This window comes from Biomphalaria glabrata, chromosome 4 (assembly GCF_947242115.1).
Source record: "Biomphalaria glabrata chromosome 4, xgBioGlab47.1, whole genome shotgun sequence".
Lineage (NCBI taxonomy): Eukaryota > Metazoa > Mollusca > Gastropoda > Planorbidae > Biomphalaria > Biomphalaria glabrata.
In genome coordinates, this window is record NC_074714.1 from 38315680 (window position 1) to 38332954 (window position 17275).

General features: G+C 38.5%; 1 protein-coding gene across 8 annotated transcripts in view; it reads right to left on the reverse strand.

Moving 5' to 3' along the window:
• Positions 1-17275, reverse strand: part of LOC106053764 (uncharacterized) — a 77949-nt gene that overhangs the window by 15326 nt on the left and 45348 nt on the right. For 5 of the 8 annotated variants that reach the window (XM_056028065.1, XM_056028064.1, XM_056028062.1 and 2 more), the window contains exons 5-7: positions 2517-2600; positions 1226-1425; positions 947-1094 (exon numbers count right to left, since the gene is read on the reverse strand). In XM_056028065.1, coding sequence (XP_055884040.1) covers positions 947-1094; positions 1226-1425; positions 2517-2600 — 432 coding nt within the window. Of the gene's footprint in view, positions 1-946; positions 1095-1225; positions 1426-2516; positions 2601-4134; positions 4291-15382; positions 16045-17275 lie in introns of those variants that run through there. The other 3 variants (XM_056028067.1, XM_013209417.2, XM_056028066.1) reach the window with 3 other exon arrangements.

Consider the following 17275-nt stretch of genomic DNA (forward strand, 5'->3'; position numbering starts at 1 on the left):
ACATTTAAGTTTATTCCTCCCAAGACCAAAAGAATGGAGTCAAAATAAACATCAACAAATAACATGAACTGATAAAAATCAAGCCTCAAGGCACATTGTAAAACAAAACCTTTGAATCTCAGGGTCATAATTTGCTGAGCTGGATACCAGAAACTGTTTGGAGCATTAATAATACAGAATTAGCTATTCAGTTCTCAGCTAATGTGTTAGCGGATCATTAATAACAAAGAATTAGTTATTTAGTTCTTAACCAATAGTGGATCATTAACTCTTTCTCTCCTAATTGACGATACCATCCTTGATTTGACCTCATTAAATTAAATTAATAATTAGTTTTATAAACTTTATATAAAAAGAGCATCCATTCCCCTATAATTCTATACCAAATAAAACATTTTCTGATAAATGGCAAAAGCTATTGAAGCGTAATCGTAACAGGGTAGTGAAATAGTAGTGAGCAAAATGAATTCCGTTGAAACGTGAAAAAATAATTACGGAGAGAAAGCATTAATAACAGAATTAGTTATTCAGTTCTCAACTAATGTGTCAGTGTATCATTAATAAAACAGAATTAGTTATTTAGTTCTCAACTTGTGAGTCAGTTGAGAAGAAACCAGATTATCAAAAAATGTCAACATGATATAAAATAAATTTTAAAAAAATGAAATTAACCAATTTATTGGTAATAAGTACACTTTTCAGATCTTTAGAACTATAGGGGTCTACTGCATTATATTTCAGTTAACAAATATGTTATATGGCCAGCACAACAGCCTTTACTTCCCCAAGATATGTCAATATGTCAGGTACCCATTAGAGTTGGGTGAACTCACAAGGCGTCTGAAAAAACAACTCAAGTTCTACATCCCAGTCTTCATTACCAAGTAACAGTCACTGATAAAATCATCAGACAACAAAATAATCCAATTCAATACTGAACACTAACCTTGTGGAGGGGAAGTAGGAGAATGGCTGACAGGCCTCTGCAGTTGGGTTTCAGACATTTCTATGGGCTGATGTCTCTGTGGCGACACACTACCAGGAAACTTAGCCAGCGAATCTGCTAACTGGTTGTGCAAGGACCTTGGGTAACCCTGGAAGTGTACATCAACAATATTAGCCCAAAACAACAGGGATGCATATTCCAAATTCAAAAAGCTCCCATTCAAGACTTTTGAATGAATGGCTCACTCGTGTCTCAAACGAAAACTTTTTTTTCATCTACCTCACTAGACATTCCAGGGGTAAAATCACTGTAAAGTGAGGCTAATTCCCCTTGTCCAACTGTCCCTGGGATCACCTTGTCATCATACTTCTTGTTGGTAGCTAGCGTCTTGGTAACCCTGTTCATTGAATGAGGCTGGTTGAAATTAACTTCACTGTTGGGAGAGTTCAGACTTGAATTCTGGGAAAGCAATGGTGAATCTGAAATATTTAAAAAAAATTTTTTTTTTTAGAAAACAAACCTTATATTAAACAAACTTGTATCAATTAGTTTGGATCAGTCATGTGATTAAATTTGTAATAGATCAAGACTAACAATAAAAAAGCATTTAAAAAAAAAAAGGGATGGGGAAAAACCTAAATTCAAACTCAGGGCACAAGCTTCTCAGGTTTCTCAAGCCAACACTGTAACCACTCTGCTAGTGGAGAGCTTATGAACATGGAAGATTGTATAGTAATCTATCTTTTCTATAGTCTAATCCTATTTTTCACTAAGACTCAGATGACAACGATCTATAAAGGGGACTAATTCAGCTTATACCACCACTTCAGTCAATTACAATTTCTTTCCCTGTTTGAGATACCAAACAAAATAATCTATCACCAATAGTTAATTAAATAATCGGTTATTTTTTAAAATTGATTCTTTTGCTGTCAGGTAAAAGAAATATTTGTGTTAAATTTCAGATTCATCCAAGATTGAGTTTGGGAGAAAAAGTGTAAAAACTTTTTACCAGACAGACACACAGACAGAGTGAGTTGATATAAACATTGTAAAAAAAATGTACATTACATAAAGGCTAATGCTTCAGGTAACAGAGAGTGAAAAAAACTTTTAGGTCCTAGCATTCACAAGCATACAAAGGAAATGTTTGGAATGGAAAGATGGATAAGATTATGCCACAGGTGACTCAGTTGTCCCTAACTCAGTAAGTTTATCACAAAGTATGCTTTATGGAAGACAGCTGTCACTAATATGCCATGCCTATAAAAGTGTCCATGACTTCTTTCACCAGCAAACCTTATAGATGTCACTGATACATTCACATGCTTAATACAACTTTTATCTGAGTTTAAGTTACCTGAATCTTACTACATAAATCTCAAAACCTTGTCCTGTTCCAAATGTGTTCATAATTCTTACTGCCACTCAAAATTGTTGTAATTAATTTTCTTATCTAGTTAGAGGGTAAAAACTAATTTGAGTATTAAACAGACAAAGGATAACATTTCTGTCTCCAAGCAAACACACATTATGAGAACATATGGTAGTTAGAGAAAAGTTGAATTACCAAGTTCTTTGGGCAAAGGTACGCTTGTGTAATAAGGTTTCTTCATTGTCTTTTTCAATTGTTCTTCTTCTGTACAGCCTTTCACTGAAGCAGAACAAAAAAAAATTTAATTAAAAAAACAATTTGTTCAAAATCTTTATTTAAAAAACAAAAAGAAATACAATTTGACAGCTCTGAACATAGTAGCACAGGAAAGAAGTTCAGAACTTAGTTGTGCAGGAAAGAAGTTCAGAACTTAGTTGTGCAGGAAAGAAGTTCAGAACTTAGTTGTGCAGGAAAGAAGTTCAGAACTTAGTTGAGCAGGAAAGAAGTTCTGAACATAAGAGCCCTACTGAAAACCTAAAAAAAAATAGTATTAGAATAATTTATACAGAGGACTACTAAGATTTTTAACCTTAACCAATCAACAGTCAAATCAGAATGACATAGAACATAAGCTGTTCATACAACATAAACTGTTTTTTTTCTTACTAGCCACACAATACCCTAGTCACAAAGTATATGTCCATGACAACAAAGGTGGACACAGGAGGCAGCCAAGATCAAACAGGAAAACAAAAGAGCACCTGGCAGCATGCAGCTTTGGAACGAGACAGGTGGAGATAACTTAAAAAGGTCACAGGATACACATTTGAGGCCAAAAGAAAATCCACTGCCCAGGACAGACATAGACGGTGAAAAAAACAACTCTAAATCGACCACCGGCAGAAAATGGTTATGTAAGCGATTGATGTGGCAAAATATGTAGGTCGCGGCTGAGGCTGCGTAGCCATGAGAAATACTGTTTTCATCATTAATCTTCGGACTCAAAAACAAGCCTTATTATTTTTATGCTGAAGCATAAAAATACATGTTTTTCTATCAATGTCATATTCTGATATAAACTAAGCAGGAGAAATTATTAAGACAAAAACATGCAATTTAAATGCTGTCAACTCTTGCAAATCAGAACACATTGAGATGCAATATTTTTTTTAATCACAATAACAGGCTGGCCAGTTTAACTGCGTTCAACTCTATAATAGGATTTTGTAATGTAGTAATCAATGTGAATAACCCTCTGGACCAATGGAACAGTGGTCTGATTAACTGGATCCGACTGTATCCTAGAAACATGTATGACTAGGTTAACATAAATATGATTAAGATATAATTTGTTTGAAGTCAAATGTGTCAGCTATGAAATTAATAATGTACAGTAAATATAAAAGAGGAGGCGCAGTGGTTCAGTGGTAAAGGTAAAAGTGCTTTGCTTCCGAGCTGTGGGTCCCGGGTTTGAATCTTGGTGAACACTGGGATTTTGAACTCCTGGATTTTTAGGGCACCCCTGACTTAAGTTAGGGGAAGTAAAAGGGGTTGTGTCCTGGCCACATGACACCCTCTTTAACCGTTGGTCAAAGAAACAGATGACCTTAGCATCATCTGCCCTATAGATCGCAAGGTCTGGAAGGGGAACTTTACTAAGTATAAAAAAAAAAAATCAACTATGTTATGTACACCACACCAATTATTAATGGACTGAATTAATTATTAAATGAAATAAAGATTGCAAAGAAAGACTACACACACACACAAAAGAAAAGAAATCCTAGAAAAAAAAAATAGTTGTACAAATCACCATCTAAATCAGTTTCCACATACCACAGTGAAGATAGATGACAATGCTTTAGAGAAAACTTGATCTCCAGAACTCAAGATAGACAACTCCCTCTTATACCAGTCAAGCTCTGAGTTCAAGCAACACTTATCCCCAGTAGATTCCATTAATTTTAACCAATGAAAAGACACCTAACTCTTGAGCCAATAATAGTTAAAAGAAAAAAAATAATGGCTTGAGATTTTTTCCCCCTTTTTTGGCATAACACTTTGACCAGGAAGTAAGCAATGGTCTAGGGGTTCTCACCATTTCATCTGACTTGCTCCCCATTTCAGTAGTAGGACAGAGAATTAAGATATCCTTGGAGAGAATCCCCACAACCAAAACATAGTACTGCACGTAAATAGAGAGTCTATGCCCTAGATGGGACCACTGATGTGTTCAGATAGGGGGGGGGGGCTGTTAATATCCAACTAAACATTAGGGAAAGTGAGAAAGAAAATATTTCATTTGAGATATTAATCAATTACACAAAAATAACATTTAAAAAAAAACAACACAACAATCATGGAAGAACAGGATGTTCTAATACATTGCATTGAAACAGAAGTGTTCAAGTAAAACAAAGACTAATTATAAAACGGTGGAAAATGGAGGCAGATGCCAGCAGGCAAATGAAAACAAAATAAATAAAAAGGTAGATTGGGTGAAGCAGAATTGTTTTGGAGAGGATGGAAATCTAGTCAAAGAAAGAATGGCGTACATCAATAAAGTCACTACAAAACTCGTTTTTTATAGTGAGCAGAATTCGTACCCAAATAAAACACATTAGGATAAGGGGAAATAATTTGGAAAGAGAATTCATTCAGCAATTGTTTAGGGCGGCGTTTCCCAAACGGAACACTTCGCACATTCTGAGTATTTAGCGGAACACTGCTAATTTTTAAATTTTTTTTTTAGAAAATATTACTCACGTGGTGGCCTACTAGTTAATTATTCCAGTAGTTCGTGGAACACATTCAGGCCTCGCGGAACACAGTTTGGGAACCAATGGTTTAGGGCAGTGAGGCCAGCCTTATTCGACCTACGGGTCATTTTAGTATCAAACACTGGCCAATTGAACAAAAAGGTACAAAAACGAAATGAAATCAACCTGGAACTATTTGATGAGAAACTGACATTAATTCATGAGATATTGGAAATTTATCTTTTTTTTTACGCGTCAGAAAGTGGCCTCATTTCTCTACTTCAAATGTGAGCGCCTTTGTAGCTTTACCGCCGACTCCATTTCGTGTCTCTTTATGGTAAATATTACCATCGATCCTCCAATCTCTAGACGCAGTTTAACAATCTTTTATTCGCGGCTCAAACCAAGAATACCGTCCTATTGGTTTCATAATGCCGTTATATATGTTGTTTTTAAACAGCCATACTTTCATCGAAAATTTAGGCTTAGTATCATGTTCCACACAAAAAAAAAAAAAAGATTCGTTCACTTTTCCAGGTAGACTCTACATTCAGAATCCCATTTCAAAAAACGGACAAATGTTAAAGGTAAATAGTAAGGACCCTAACGTAGAAAAAGATGCACTTTTCAACCTTTTTTTTTTTATGAAGGGGGGATTTTCTACACTTTGTGCTAACGTTTCGGTGGGCCGGATAGAACCATGTCGCGGGCCGGATATTTTGAGCATCACTGGTTTAGGGTATTTTTTAATTTTTTTTCGTTTAGTCATCAAGGCAAAAATTTCGCTCTGAAATCATGTTTTAATTATTTATTAGCTTTGGAATTCAACACATAAGCTATGGCTACATGTGAACGCATAAAAAACATAGGCAGGGCTACATACGACTACAGAAATACAGACATGGCTACATGTGAACGCAAAGAAACACAGGTAGGGCTACATACGAATACAAAACACTATAAATCGGTCAAGCATGAAAAGAAATTTCGGGCTATATACTTCCTTGTTCAAAAAACACAAACAAAACAAAACAAAAAAAAAACTTCGAGGCACAGAACCAACGACCTCTTTAGACAAACAAAAGGAAAGCCTACAAGGCAATCATGAATTGCTCCACAAAAGACGCAAAGTAATTCCGGGTTTGTCAGAATGAACTCTTCTTTCCTCCAAGACACGGAAGTTGCTTCAACGCAAAGAAAACGACTTGGCTCAATTGTCCATTGTGAGAAGTCAGTTAACAAGATTAGTGTACTTAAAATAATTACCAATGCAGCAGGGTAGCCAAAACTAGAGACGATTTTTACAGCTGAGGCCAGACATAAATGTGACAAATGGCTTGAAACATTGAAATATTACAGCTGGCTTATACGAGAGAGTCGCAGTCAGGAGTCGCATGCAGTGAGTGTCACCAACAAAGATCTACTAGTAGCACCAGCTGGGTTGAGGCTAGTAGCACCAGCTGGGTTGAGGCTAGTAGCACCAGCTGGGTTGAGGCTAGTAGCACCAGCTGGGTTGAGGCTAGTAGCACCAGCTGGGTTGAGGCTAGTAGCACCAGCTGGGTTGAGGCTAGTAGCACCAGCTGGGTTGAGGCTAGTAGCACCAGCTGGGTTGAGGCTAGTAGCACCAGCTGGGTTGAGGCTAGTAGCACCAGCTGGGTTGAGGCTAGTAGCACCAGCTGGGTTGAGGCTAGTAGCACCAGCTGGGTTGAGGCTAGTAGCACCAGCTGGGTTGAGGCTAGTAGCACCAGCTGGGTTGAGGCTAGTAGCACCAGCTGGGTTGAGGCTGCAAATATCGTCAGGAATAGCAAGAGACAAAGGGGAACAAATATCTTGAGAGAACATGGCGTGTGAAATTGCGATAAGAAGGCATCTACGGAACAAGAAAAATAAGTACAAATATAAAGATGAAGACAAGAAAAATTTGTACCAGTATGAAGATGAAATACATGAAAAATTTGTACAAGATTTGATTTTGATCTTAGGCACATCGGCACAATTTAGGCCATGTCGTGCCTGCAGTCCCTTAAGGACTACTCTCTCTCTAGACAACAAGGGCCAAATTCTATACAGTCATATCATTAAAATCAAGGTCTATTCACAGTTAAAATAGTAAAGGTAGTAAAAATTTAATTATTTGGTAAAAATCTAATGTAAATAGTACATGTTCACAAATTCATAAATCAGATCTTCGTAGATAACCCCACTTCCCGGATAAAGCCCAGTATCTTCCCAGGGTCGACATTATCAAATAGTGTTTTTAAGTTAGTGGCTCTAAAATATTTCTCCCTGACATCCTGGTATCTGGGGCAATCAACGAGGATATGTTCCACGGTGAAGCGAGAGTCACAGTACTCACAAAGTGGGAGCTCCTCTCTCTTCAGCACAAAAGAGTGCGTGATGTAGGTGTGGCCAATCCTAAGTCTGGACATGGTTGTGCTACCACGCCTTGTCAGACCCTTAGATGTGGGCCGCCACCTGACATCCGCCACAATCTGCCTGAGTTTATTGTGAGTCTCAGCCTCCCATCGGTTCTGCCACTCTCGATAGGTGGCAGAGGCAATACTTCGTCTCAGGTCCGAGCAGGGAATTTGGGTTCCTGACACCGCACGATTTAGGGCTCTCTTTGCTTCTCTGTCTGCGGCTTCGTTTCCCTCAATGCCAACATGGGTGGGGACCCAGATGAAGGTGACATCCCTACGGTCGGCTGTTATTTGGTCCAACAGCTTCAGGCTCTTACGTAACAATGGGATGTCAGTCTTCATCCGCCCCAAAGCTTGCAATGCAGATTTGGAGTCGAAGAAGATTATAAATTTCCTCCTTTCTGATGCTTTAATGGCCATAAGTGCAAGCGATATTGCATGCAATTCGGCCGTAAAGATGGAGCAGCCATCGGGGAGTCTACGGGAGATTATTTGTTCCGAAAGGAGCAGGCACACGCGACCTTTCCATCCATTTTGGATCCGTCTGTGTAGATGGTGCCACAATCTCCGTAGCTCTCCTGCAGTTCCCTAAAGTGGACTTGTAGTATGCTTGGGTCTGTATTTTCTTTTTTGAAATTAAGGAGGGATAAGTTTAATTTGGGTTTATTCATTAGCCAAGGAGGATTCTGAGGGGTTTCTATTTTAGAGATTTGGTCAATGGGTGGGGGTAAGTTTTGGATGGGTTCTCTCATTCGAAGGCCCAACGGCTGTATGACGTTAGGCCTTCGATTGTATAATTCTACCTCTGTGGGGTTAAATATGGAGTCGAAAGCAGGGTTCGTGGGGTTGGATTTTAGCTTGACTATATACTGCATTGCAAGCTTTTTCATTCTTATATCCACGGGGAGTTCTCCAGCCTCCACATGGAGACTTGGGATAGGTAATGTACGAAACGCGCCGAGACAGAGACGCAAGGCAGCATTTTGTATTGGTTCCAGTATTTTTAGATACGACTTCCTTGCTGCTCCATATATTATGGATCCGTAGTCTAGCTTGAATCGAATTAGACTCCGATATAGCAGCAGCAAGGTATCTCTGTCAGCTCCCCAGTCCGTATGGCTGAGTACTCTAAGTATGTTTAATGACTTTTGGCATTTCTTCTTAAGTTCCTTAATGTGGGGGAGAAAATTAAATTTGGAATCTAAGGTGAGGCCTAAAAATTTTGTAGTTTTCACGACAAGGATCTTCTTTTTGTGTATAAATAGTTCAGGGTCTGGGTGGAGTCCCCTTAAATTACAAAAATGCATACTAACTGATTTGGAGTCCGAAAATTTAAAACCATTATAGTTTGCCCAACCCTGAATTTTGTTTAAACCAGGGTTCATAGCCAATTTCATGAATGATTTTCCAGGTTTTCAAGGTAGAGTTTTAGATTTTCAAGATATGCATCGCACCATAGCAAGCAATATATATGTATATATATTTACATACATATAACATAAATATGTAAAAAGAACAATATATATATATATATATATAAATATTAAATTTAAAAACCCACATTAAAATGTATGCTGATAAGTTGAAATCATACCTCCACACAAAAAAAAATAAAAAATTCATCTCTAGTGTTTCCTAAGCATTTAAATGCAACTTTTTAATACATTAGAAAACACACACAAGCTTGCACTACAGAAGAATAACTTTTTTAAAATATGAGATGTAATTCAGCTAAAACTGTCGCAATCTGAAGTTGGAAATTTTCTTAAATTGACATAGATTTGTAAAAATAAAAGTTCATTCTTACTATAGCAGTTGACTTGCTTTCCATCTGTTTTAAGTAAATTACAACCAAAATAACTCTACTGGCTTTTCTACAGCTGTGTGCGAAATATTTTCGTTAAATCTACAGTAGATCTAGACTCTAATTTAAGTCACTAAATTCGCGGACTTTTCACAGCTGTGAGAGAATTATCTTCACTCTATTCTATTGGATTAGCGTAAATTAAGTCTAGATCTAAGTCTAAGTCATTAAATTCGCGGACTTTTTTCGAATTATCTTCACTGAATCACCGTAAATCTAGTCCCTAAAATTCGCGGACTTTTCACGGCTGTGTGCGAATTATTTTCACTGAATCTACTGTAAATCTAGAGTCTAGATCTAAGTCACTAAGTTCGCGGACTTTTCACGGCTGTGAGAGAATTATTTTCAATGAATCTACCGTAAATCTAGAGTCTAGATCTGTCACTAAATTCGCGGACTTTTCACGGCTGTCACTGCTTCTACAGTCTAGATCTAATTAAGTCACTAAATTGGCGGACTTTTCACGGCTATGTGCGAATTATCTTCACTGAATCTATCGTAGATTTAGACTCTATAGATTCTAACTCAATGTCACTAAACTTCGCGGACTTTTAACGGCTGTGAGAGAATTATCTTCACTAGAAACATAACTGTAATTTTCTTTCTAATCTAAGGTGTTCATATTTTTCCTATAAGTAAAAATGACAAAGTCATCAACATACAAAGAGCACTCTATGCCAGGGGACAGAGCATTTATGATGCTATTTATTTTGATGTTGAACAGGGTGACTGACAGAATGCTGCCCTGGGGTACACCCATTTCCTGGTCATGAGTGTCAGAAAACTTTGTACAAATATGAAGATGAACACAAAGGAGAATGTGTACAAATATGAAGATGAACACAAAGGAAAATGTGTACAAATATGAAGCTGAAAGATGAACGTTAAAGGCTGCGATGACAATGACTAGGACTAAGCTCCCAATCAGTAGCATTATGTTCGTGTAATTTTATTTTAATTTACTTCTGAACTAAACGATAACGTTTAATATTTGCGAAGTTCAAGTCACCACATTTTAATGGTTCAACTTTTAGGCGCTAATTATGTTAAAATAACTACAACAATATCTTAAAACCTTTTTTTTTTTTTTTGTAGAATAATGCGTAAAGATTTTTTTTAACTGAGCTCTACAACTTTATACCCTGCCTGCTCGTGCGATGTGCGTGCTGGAGTGTCGTGCGGTCACCTCGATGTTCTGGGCCATACTCTGACCATTACCGTCCATTATCGTCCTGCGGGAGGTTTGCGCTAGGATGTAGACTATATTCAAGTCTGAAGGCACAAACGAAAAATGTCAAACAAATGCGTGTTGTTTTTTGTTTTCAAGCAGGATGCTTAACACTTGAGATGTTGTAGATGTTATCAGCTCTATGATTCTCTTTCTCGAGAGAGCGAATGGATTGGCCCGGATGATGACTTTGTTCACTCGAGGCAAACTCCTGTTGTGGCTAAATACATCACTTATGTTGAGGCAGACATTGCCACAGTTCCTTTAAGTAAGTAAGTGCGTCAGTCTTAAAAGAATCTGGTATGACTGACCGATCCTGGAAAACATCCTGCAGAGAACTCAACTGGACGACCCCGAAAATGAACAAGGATTTTGGTATCATCGTAATGGTCATTTACTTTGTTCGTATGCAAGTTAGAAACAAGGTTATGGACTACTAGTCCACTGGTCGTAACACAGTGACATAGCACTTCCGAGGTCCGTTCAAAAATCTGTTGGAACGGATGACTTAGAAAGATGTACAGATAGGTGTAGACATTCCCAGTAGTTTAGATGTAGAGCTGACAAGAGTTAAGGCTTAACTTATTTCAGCAAAAGTTCGGTTACTTTAGTTAATGAACGAAACTAATTTTAGGGTTAGCGTCGCCGCATTGTGGGAATGTAAAAAAAAAAAAAGAGGGGGTGGGGGGAGTCGAATAACTAAAAGGTTAATAACCGCTGTTGTCAACGATTCTCTCTTAGCACAGCCTATCACAACCATACCCTCTAGCCACACATTTGCGCACAATCAACTTTTCTACGTTTAGTCACGCTGGTCTTACATAACTCTAACCTTAGTAGAAAGAAGTCGTTCCCTTTCCAGATCTTGGCGGTTCATAGAGCCAACGGTGTCTCCAGCACACGTTTCTAAGCAAAAAGGTTTACGGGGGTGTTGTTGGGCTAACACAATGACCCCTAGCTGATTCCTATTCGAGCTGAAGTAACTCAAATCTTGAACATCTAATTTTTAAAAAATCTACCTGGATTTCAACTCAAAAGTTTGGAATCTCTACCCAGTCAAATCGATGTTCCTTATTTTAAAGCACAACGATTAGAATCTAAGGTATTATTTTCATTTATAATATAGAAACTCGGCTGATGTTTATTTTGATGTCAGCCTTCAGTAAATGTAATTATTAAATCTCATGAAATCTAACAATCATATTTGAACCAATAAAATAATACAATTATCTAACAGAACGTTTCATTTTTTCTCAAAGGTTAACGAGTATCCCTAACGTCCCCCCCCCATGTGAGCTACACATTGCTCGATAGTTCAAACAGCGACCCTCACACATTCTTCTATACGTACAATCAACTCACACTTACTTATTAGTTCAAGATCTAAGGGAGGTAAACTGTAGTCCAGAATTCAATATTTGTTTCAAGTTAAAATTTCGCTCATAGTAGTTTGGGTTATGAGCTCAGAAGATAGAGCACCACGCTACTGGTGAGCTCAGAAGAAAAGAGCACCACGCTACTGGTGAGCTCAGAAGAAAAGAGCACCACGCTACTGGTGAGCTCAGAAGAAAAGAGCACCACGCTACTGGTGAGCTCAGAAGATAGAGCACCACGCTACTGGTGAGCTCAGAAGATAGAGCACCACGCTACTGGTGAGCTCAGAAGATAGAGCACCACGCTACTGGTGAGCTCAGAAGATAGAGCACCACGCTACTGGTGAGCTCAGAAGAAAAGAGCACCACGCTACTGGTGAGCTCAGAAGAAAAGAGCACCACGCTACTGGTGAGCTCAGAAGAAAAGAGCACCACGCTACTGGTGAGCTCAGAAGATAGAGCACCACGCTACTGGTGAGCTCAGAAGATAGAGCACCACGCTACTGGTGAGCTCAGAAGATAGAGCACCACGCTACTGGTGAGCTCAGAAGATAGAGCACCACGCTACTGGTGAGCTCAGAAGAAAAGAGCACCACGCTACTGGTGAGCTCAGAAGAAAAGAGCACCACGCTACTGGTGAGCTCAGAAGAAAAGAGCACCACGCTACTGGTGAGCTCAGAAGAAAAGAGCACCACGCTACTGGTGAGCTCAGAAGAAAAGAGCACCACGCTACTGGTGAGCCCAGAAGATAGAGCACCACGCTACTGGTGAGCTCAGAAGATAGAGCACCACGCTACTGGTGAGCTCAGAAGAAAAGAGCACCACGCTACTGGTGAGCTCAGAAGATAGAGCACCACGCTACTGGTGAGCTCAGAAGATAGAGCACCACGCTACTGGTGAGCTCAGAAGATAGAGCACCACGCTACTGGTGAGCTCAGAAGATAGAGCACCACGCTACTGGTGAGCTCAGAAGATAGAGCACCACGCTACTGGTGAGCTCAGAAGAAAAGAGCACCACGCTACTGGTGAGCTCAGAAGAAAAGAGCACCACGCTACTGGTGAGCTCAGAAGAAAAGAGCACCACGCTACTGGTGAGCTCAGAAGAAAAGAGCACCACGCTACTGGTGAGCCCAGAAGATAGAGCACCACGCTACTGGTGAGCTCAGAAGATAGAGCACCACGCTACTGGTGAGCTCAGAAGAAAAGAGCACCACGCTACTGGTGAGCTCAGAAGATAGAGCACCACGCTACTGGTGAGCTCAGAAGAAAAGAGCACCACGCTACTGAAAAGAAAACTTACAAAATTCATCAGCATCATAATGGAAGGAATGTAATTTTGTTGGTTTCTTTATTGTAAGCTATTTGTTTTCATAATATTATTAGAATAAATCATTTGAAAAGATTTTGAATCAAATGTTTTCCTTATCACAAAGCCATAACTCCTGTGGTGGCCAACCTTATTTGGCCCAGAGACCTGGCCTGTGCAACGCTAGCAGTTTCGCAAAAAAAAAAAAAAAAGTTGAATCCAAAAGAACCGATTTGTTGAGGCTTCATTATGCACCGTGGCTCATGCGTTGAGTTCAGAAGTAACCCTCGGGTCGTAGTTTAGGCATCACTGCATTATAGCATTGACAAAAAAAGTGTTGACAATCAACAAAAAGCAAACATATTAGCGAATCATGGGTGAAGGATTAAACAATCGAAAACAAATGTAGAATTATGAGAAATGGACAAGCTCTCGCCAAAATGTCAAGCAAAACGTTTCCTATTTCAAGCTTTCCCGACAAGACCAAGATATCATATTTCGTGTCAGAACCGGATACAACAGAATGAGACAATACATGTTCCGGAAGCTAAAAATTGAGAGATCTTCACTTGCGGATTATCACCAGAGAGTGCCGACCATGCCCTTCAAAGCTGCAGATTCTATCGAAAGGCCAGAACAATACACTGGTCCCAAACCACCCTACAGAACAAAAACTATATGGAGAGCTGCCAGATCTTGAAACCACTAGAGAAGAAGAAGAGTATAAGTTGACACAAATAACAGTGACATATACACAAGTTACACTCCGCGTAGAATTAAATGTCTTGCAATCTAGAATATATGTAAATATACACCTCGACCCCCTTTTTTTTTCTTCATTGAAAAAGAGTTCCTGGAAGGAGGATTTTTTCCTAGCACTGACCTAGATCTATTTAATGAGGGCAATCATATTTCTATGAACAGTAACAAGAAATGATTGGCTGAAAAGCTGAACTCTATTAAAATGACTAGATCAACATCACTCTTGAAACTGCTCTAGTGCTTATGCGGTGTGATCATAAAATACAGCTGAAGTATCACATAAATAAAGTGCAATCGTGTTTACAAGTATTTATGTGTGAGCAGGTCAGGAGGCGCTGAGTGGAGACCTTTTCTCTGCTCAACATTAAATTTTATAACAGTAGGCAAATGTTAGCGCTACTGGGTGGGTATCATCTGTGACACCTCAGTCTACGACCAAGAGGCTAGAGTCGCCTAAGCAACCAGACAACTAGACTATACTAAATGAAAGCAAGATAAAGAAACTTTAGTTTAGGATAAAAAAACAAAACGAAACTTTATTTACATAAAAATAAATCAATAATAAAATATAATATATACACTAACCACTACAACTGCTACACTACACTAGACCTACACTAACAGCCTACAATAAACTAGACTAGATCTGCCATATCCTACTACTACAACCAACCCATAACACTAACACTAAAACAAGAATGCCTTAGTATCTTACTATTAGTATTCACTAAGAACAGACTTTAGATTCTAGTTAGAGTATAAGCCACTAAGGCAAAGCCGACTAAGGCAACACTACAGAAACAAAATAACACTAGATTTACTAGATCTACAGCAGCAGCTTAAAGCAGCAATATTAGATACAGCAGTTATATTCAGCAGTAATAGCAGCATGTATATCAGCAGTTAAAACAGCAGTAATAATAGCAGGCCGTCCCAGGTACAGAAATATAGAAATGATTAAATAATCATATGCCAGATCACAAAGATCATCAACTGTCACACAGACAGCGATATACTTTACTGACCGCTGGTTAACTGTACATGATGTAGCATGGGTTTAACTATTTATACTACCCGCCCTAACCCATATAAAAATATGCGGAAGTACAATTATAAAATCTGACACTAACCTATAAAAATAAAATATATAAAAATAGATCTAACCTATACAACGAAAATACATATAAAAATAGCTCTGGGAGCGCAAGCTGACATATGCATCAATCATTTAGTTTATTTTTTAAAAGACTTGAATTGTTCAACTGTTCTCCAATGTCACATCGGTAGAACTCATTTCTTTCGGAGTAAGAGAGATTACTAATTGCTAATATCGTAATTATTTTAATTACCTTGACTTGACAAAAATGTTTTTAAAGTCCTCGCCGTATAGGTAAGTAAAAAGGTTTAGTAGCTGGACCTATATCTTGACCCTAGCTCGAAAACTTGGAATGGTAAATGCAGATAACGAACCAAAGATTTGATTTCTGAATGTGAGTAACAGTAACACTTATAGGAAGCGCATGTAATAGATTAATTGCGTTCGTCGGTTCTAACAAAGTGATTGGATATCTCGTTTCTCTCAAACGTCATGTGCAATGAAGGATATTACGTTTATTAAGTTATTATTAAGTTTTATTTGGACGGATACGGATTTAGGATTTAGTTTCGGGGAGCGGAATAAAAACAACACCTTCTGTTCAATGACTTTGGCGTGTGTTGCGTAGTTGAGCTGTCCTCTATCACATGTAGATTCTACTGTCTGTACAGCTACTAGAGAGTACGTGCGACAACTAATGAAACGGGGTCAACCAATGAAAACGTCTCCTGTACTTCCGTGTTCGGATAAACACAACTTCACCAAGATCTGCTGACTCATCCAAAACCAACAGTACGGGTAACGTGCTATTAAAACAACAAAACAAATGGCAGAGAATTGCCTGTAACGTGCTACTAAAACAACAAAACAAATGGCAGAGATTTGCCTGTAACGTGCTACTAAAACAACAAAACAAATGCCAGAGAATTGCCTGTAACGTGCTACTAAAACAACAAAACAAATGGCAGAGATTTGCCTGTAACGTGCTACTAAAACAACAAAACAAATGCCAGAGAATTGCCTGTAACGTGCTACTAAAACAACAAAACAAATGGCAGAGATTTGCCTGTAACGTGCTACTAAAACAACAAAACAAATGGCAGAGAATTGCCTGTAACGTGCTATTAAAACAACAAAACAAATGGCAGAGATTTGCCTGTAACGTGCTACTAAAACAACAAAACAAATGGCAGAGAATTGCCTGTAACGTGCTACTAAAACAACAAAACAAATGGCAGAGATTTGCCTGTAACATGATACTAAAACAACAAAACAAATGGCAGAAAATTGCCTGTAACGTGCTATTAAAACAACAAAACAAATGGCAGAGAATTGCCTGTAACGTGCTATTAAAACAACAAAACAAATGGCAGAGAATTGCCTGTAACGTGCTACTAAAACAACAAAACAAATGGCAGAGAATTGCCTGTAACGTGCTACTAAAACAACAAAACAAATGGCAGAGAATTGCCTGTAACATGATACTAAAACAACAAAGAAATACATGAACTGAAAGCTAACGATGAGAAAATATCCTGAAAGATCGACATAGCAAAGAGACAATAATCCATAAGGAGAAAGCATTCCAAAAGCTAGTACATTGTAATGAAAGGTACAAAAAAACAAATTGTCTTAACAGCAATAAAGTACAGTAGTTACCTTTCTCCACCCACCCCCCATACAAAAAAAAAAGGCAGGGTGTTGGGAAGAGCTCCAAGAGAGCCACGAAATCCACCGCCCAGCGCCCCTTTTTTTGTTTTTCTAGATCTACGCTCCGTAGAATAGTGTTTGGCTAAGATTTAAAAATATATACACAACATCCTCATTAAATGTCAAGAATTCAGACTCGAGAAACTGTTGATTAAAAAAATAATTTACGCGACATGAAACTTAAAAATCGAAATTAACAGCTGAGAAAAAGTGGCACAGGATAGATCCACATGGAGAGAGAGAGAGCATAAAGGAAGGATTCCGGTTTGGAGATGCAATACACAATAGTAGTGGAAAGAAGGTTTCAAGTGCAACAGCGCCTGGTGCTTAAAGATGCCCTACCACAGCTGTGTACCAAGGATCGGCCTCTTTAGTCACACAAGACGTTGCAAGACGTAAATGTCACAAGCTTTTATTGTTGTTTTTCGAGTATCTT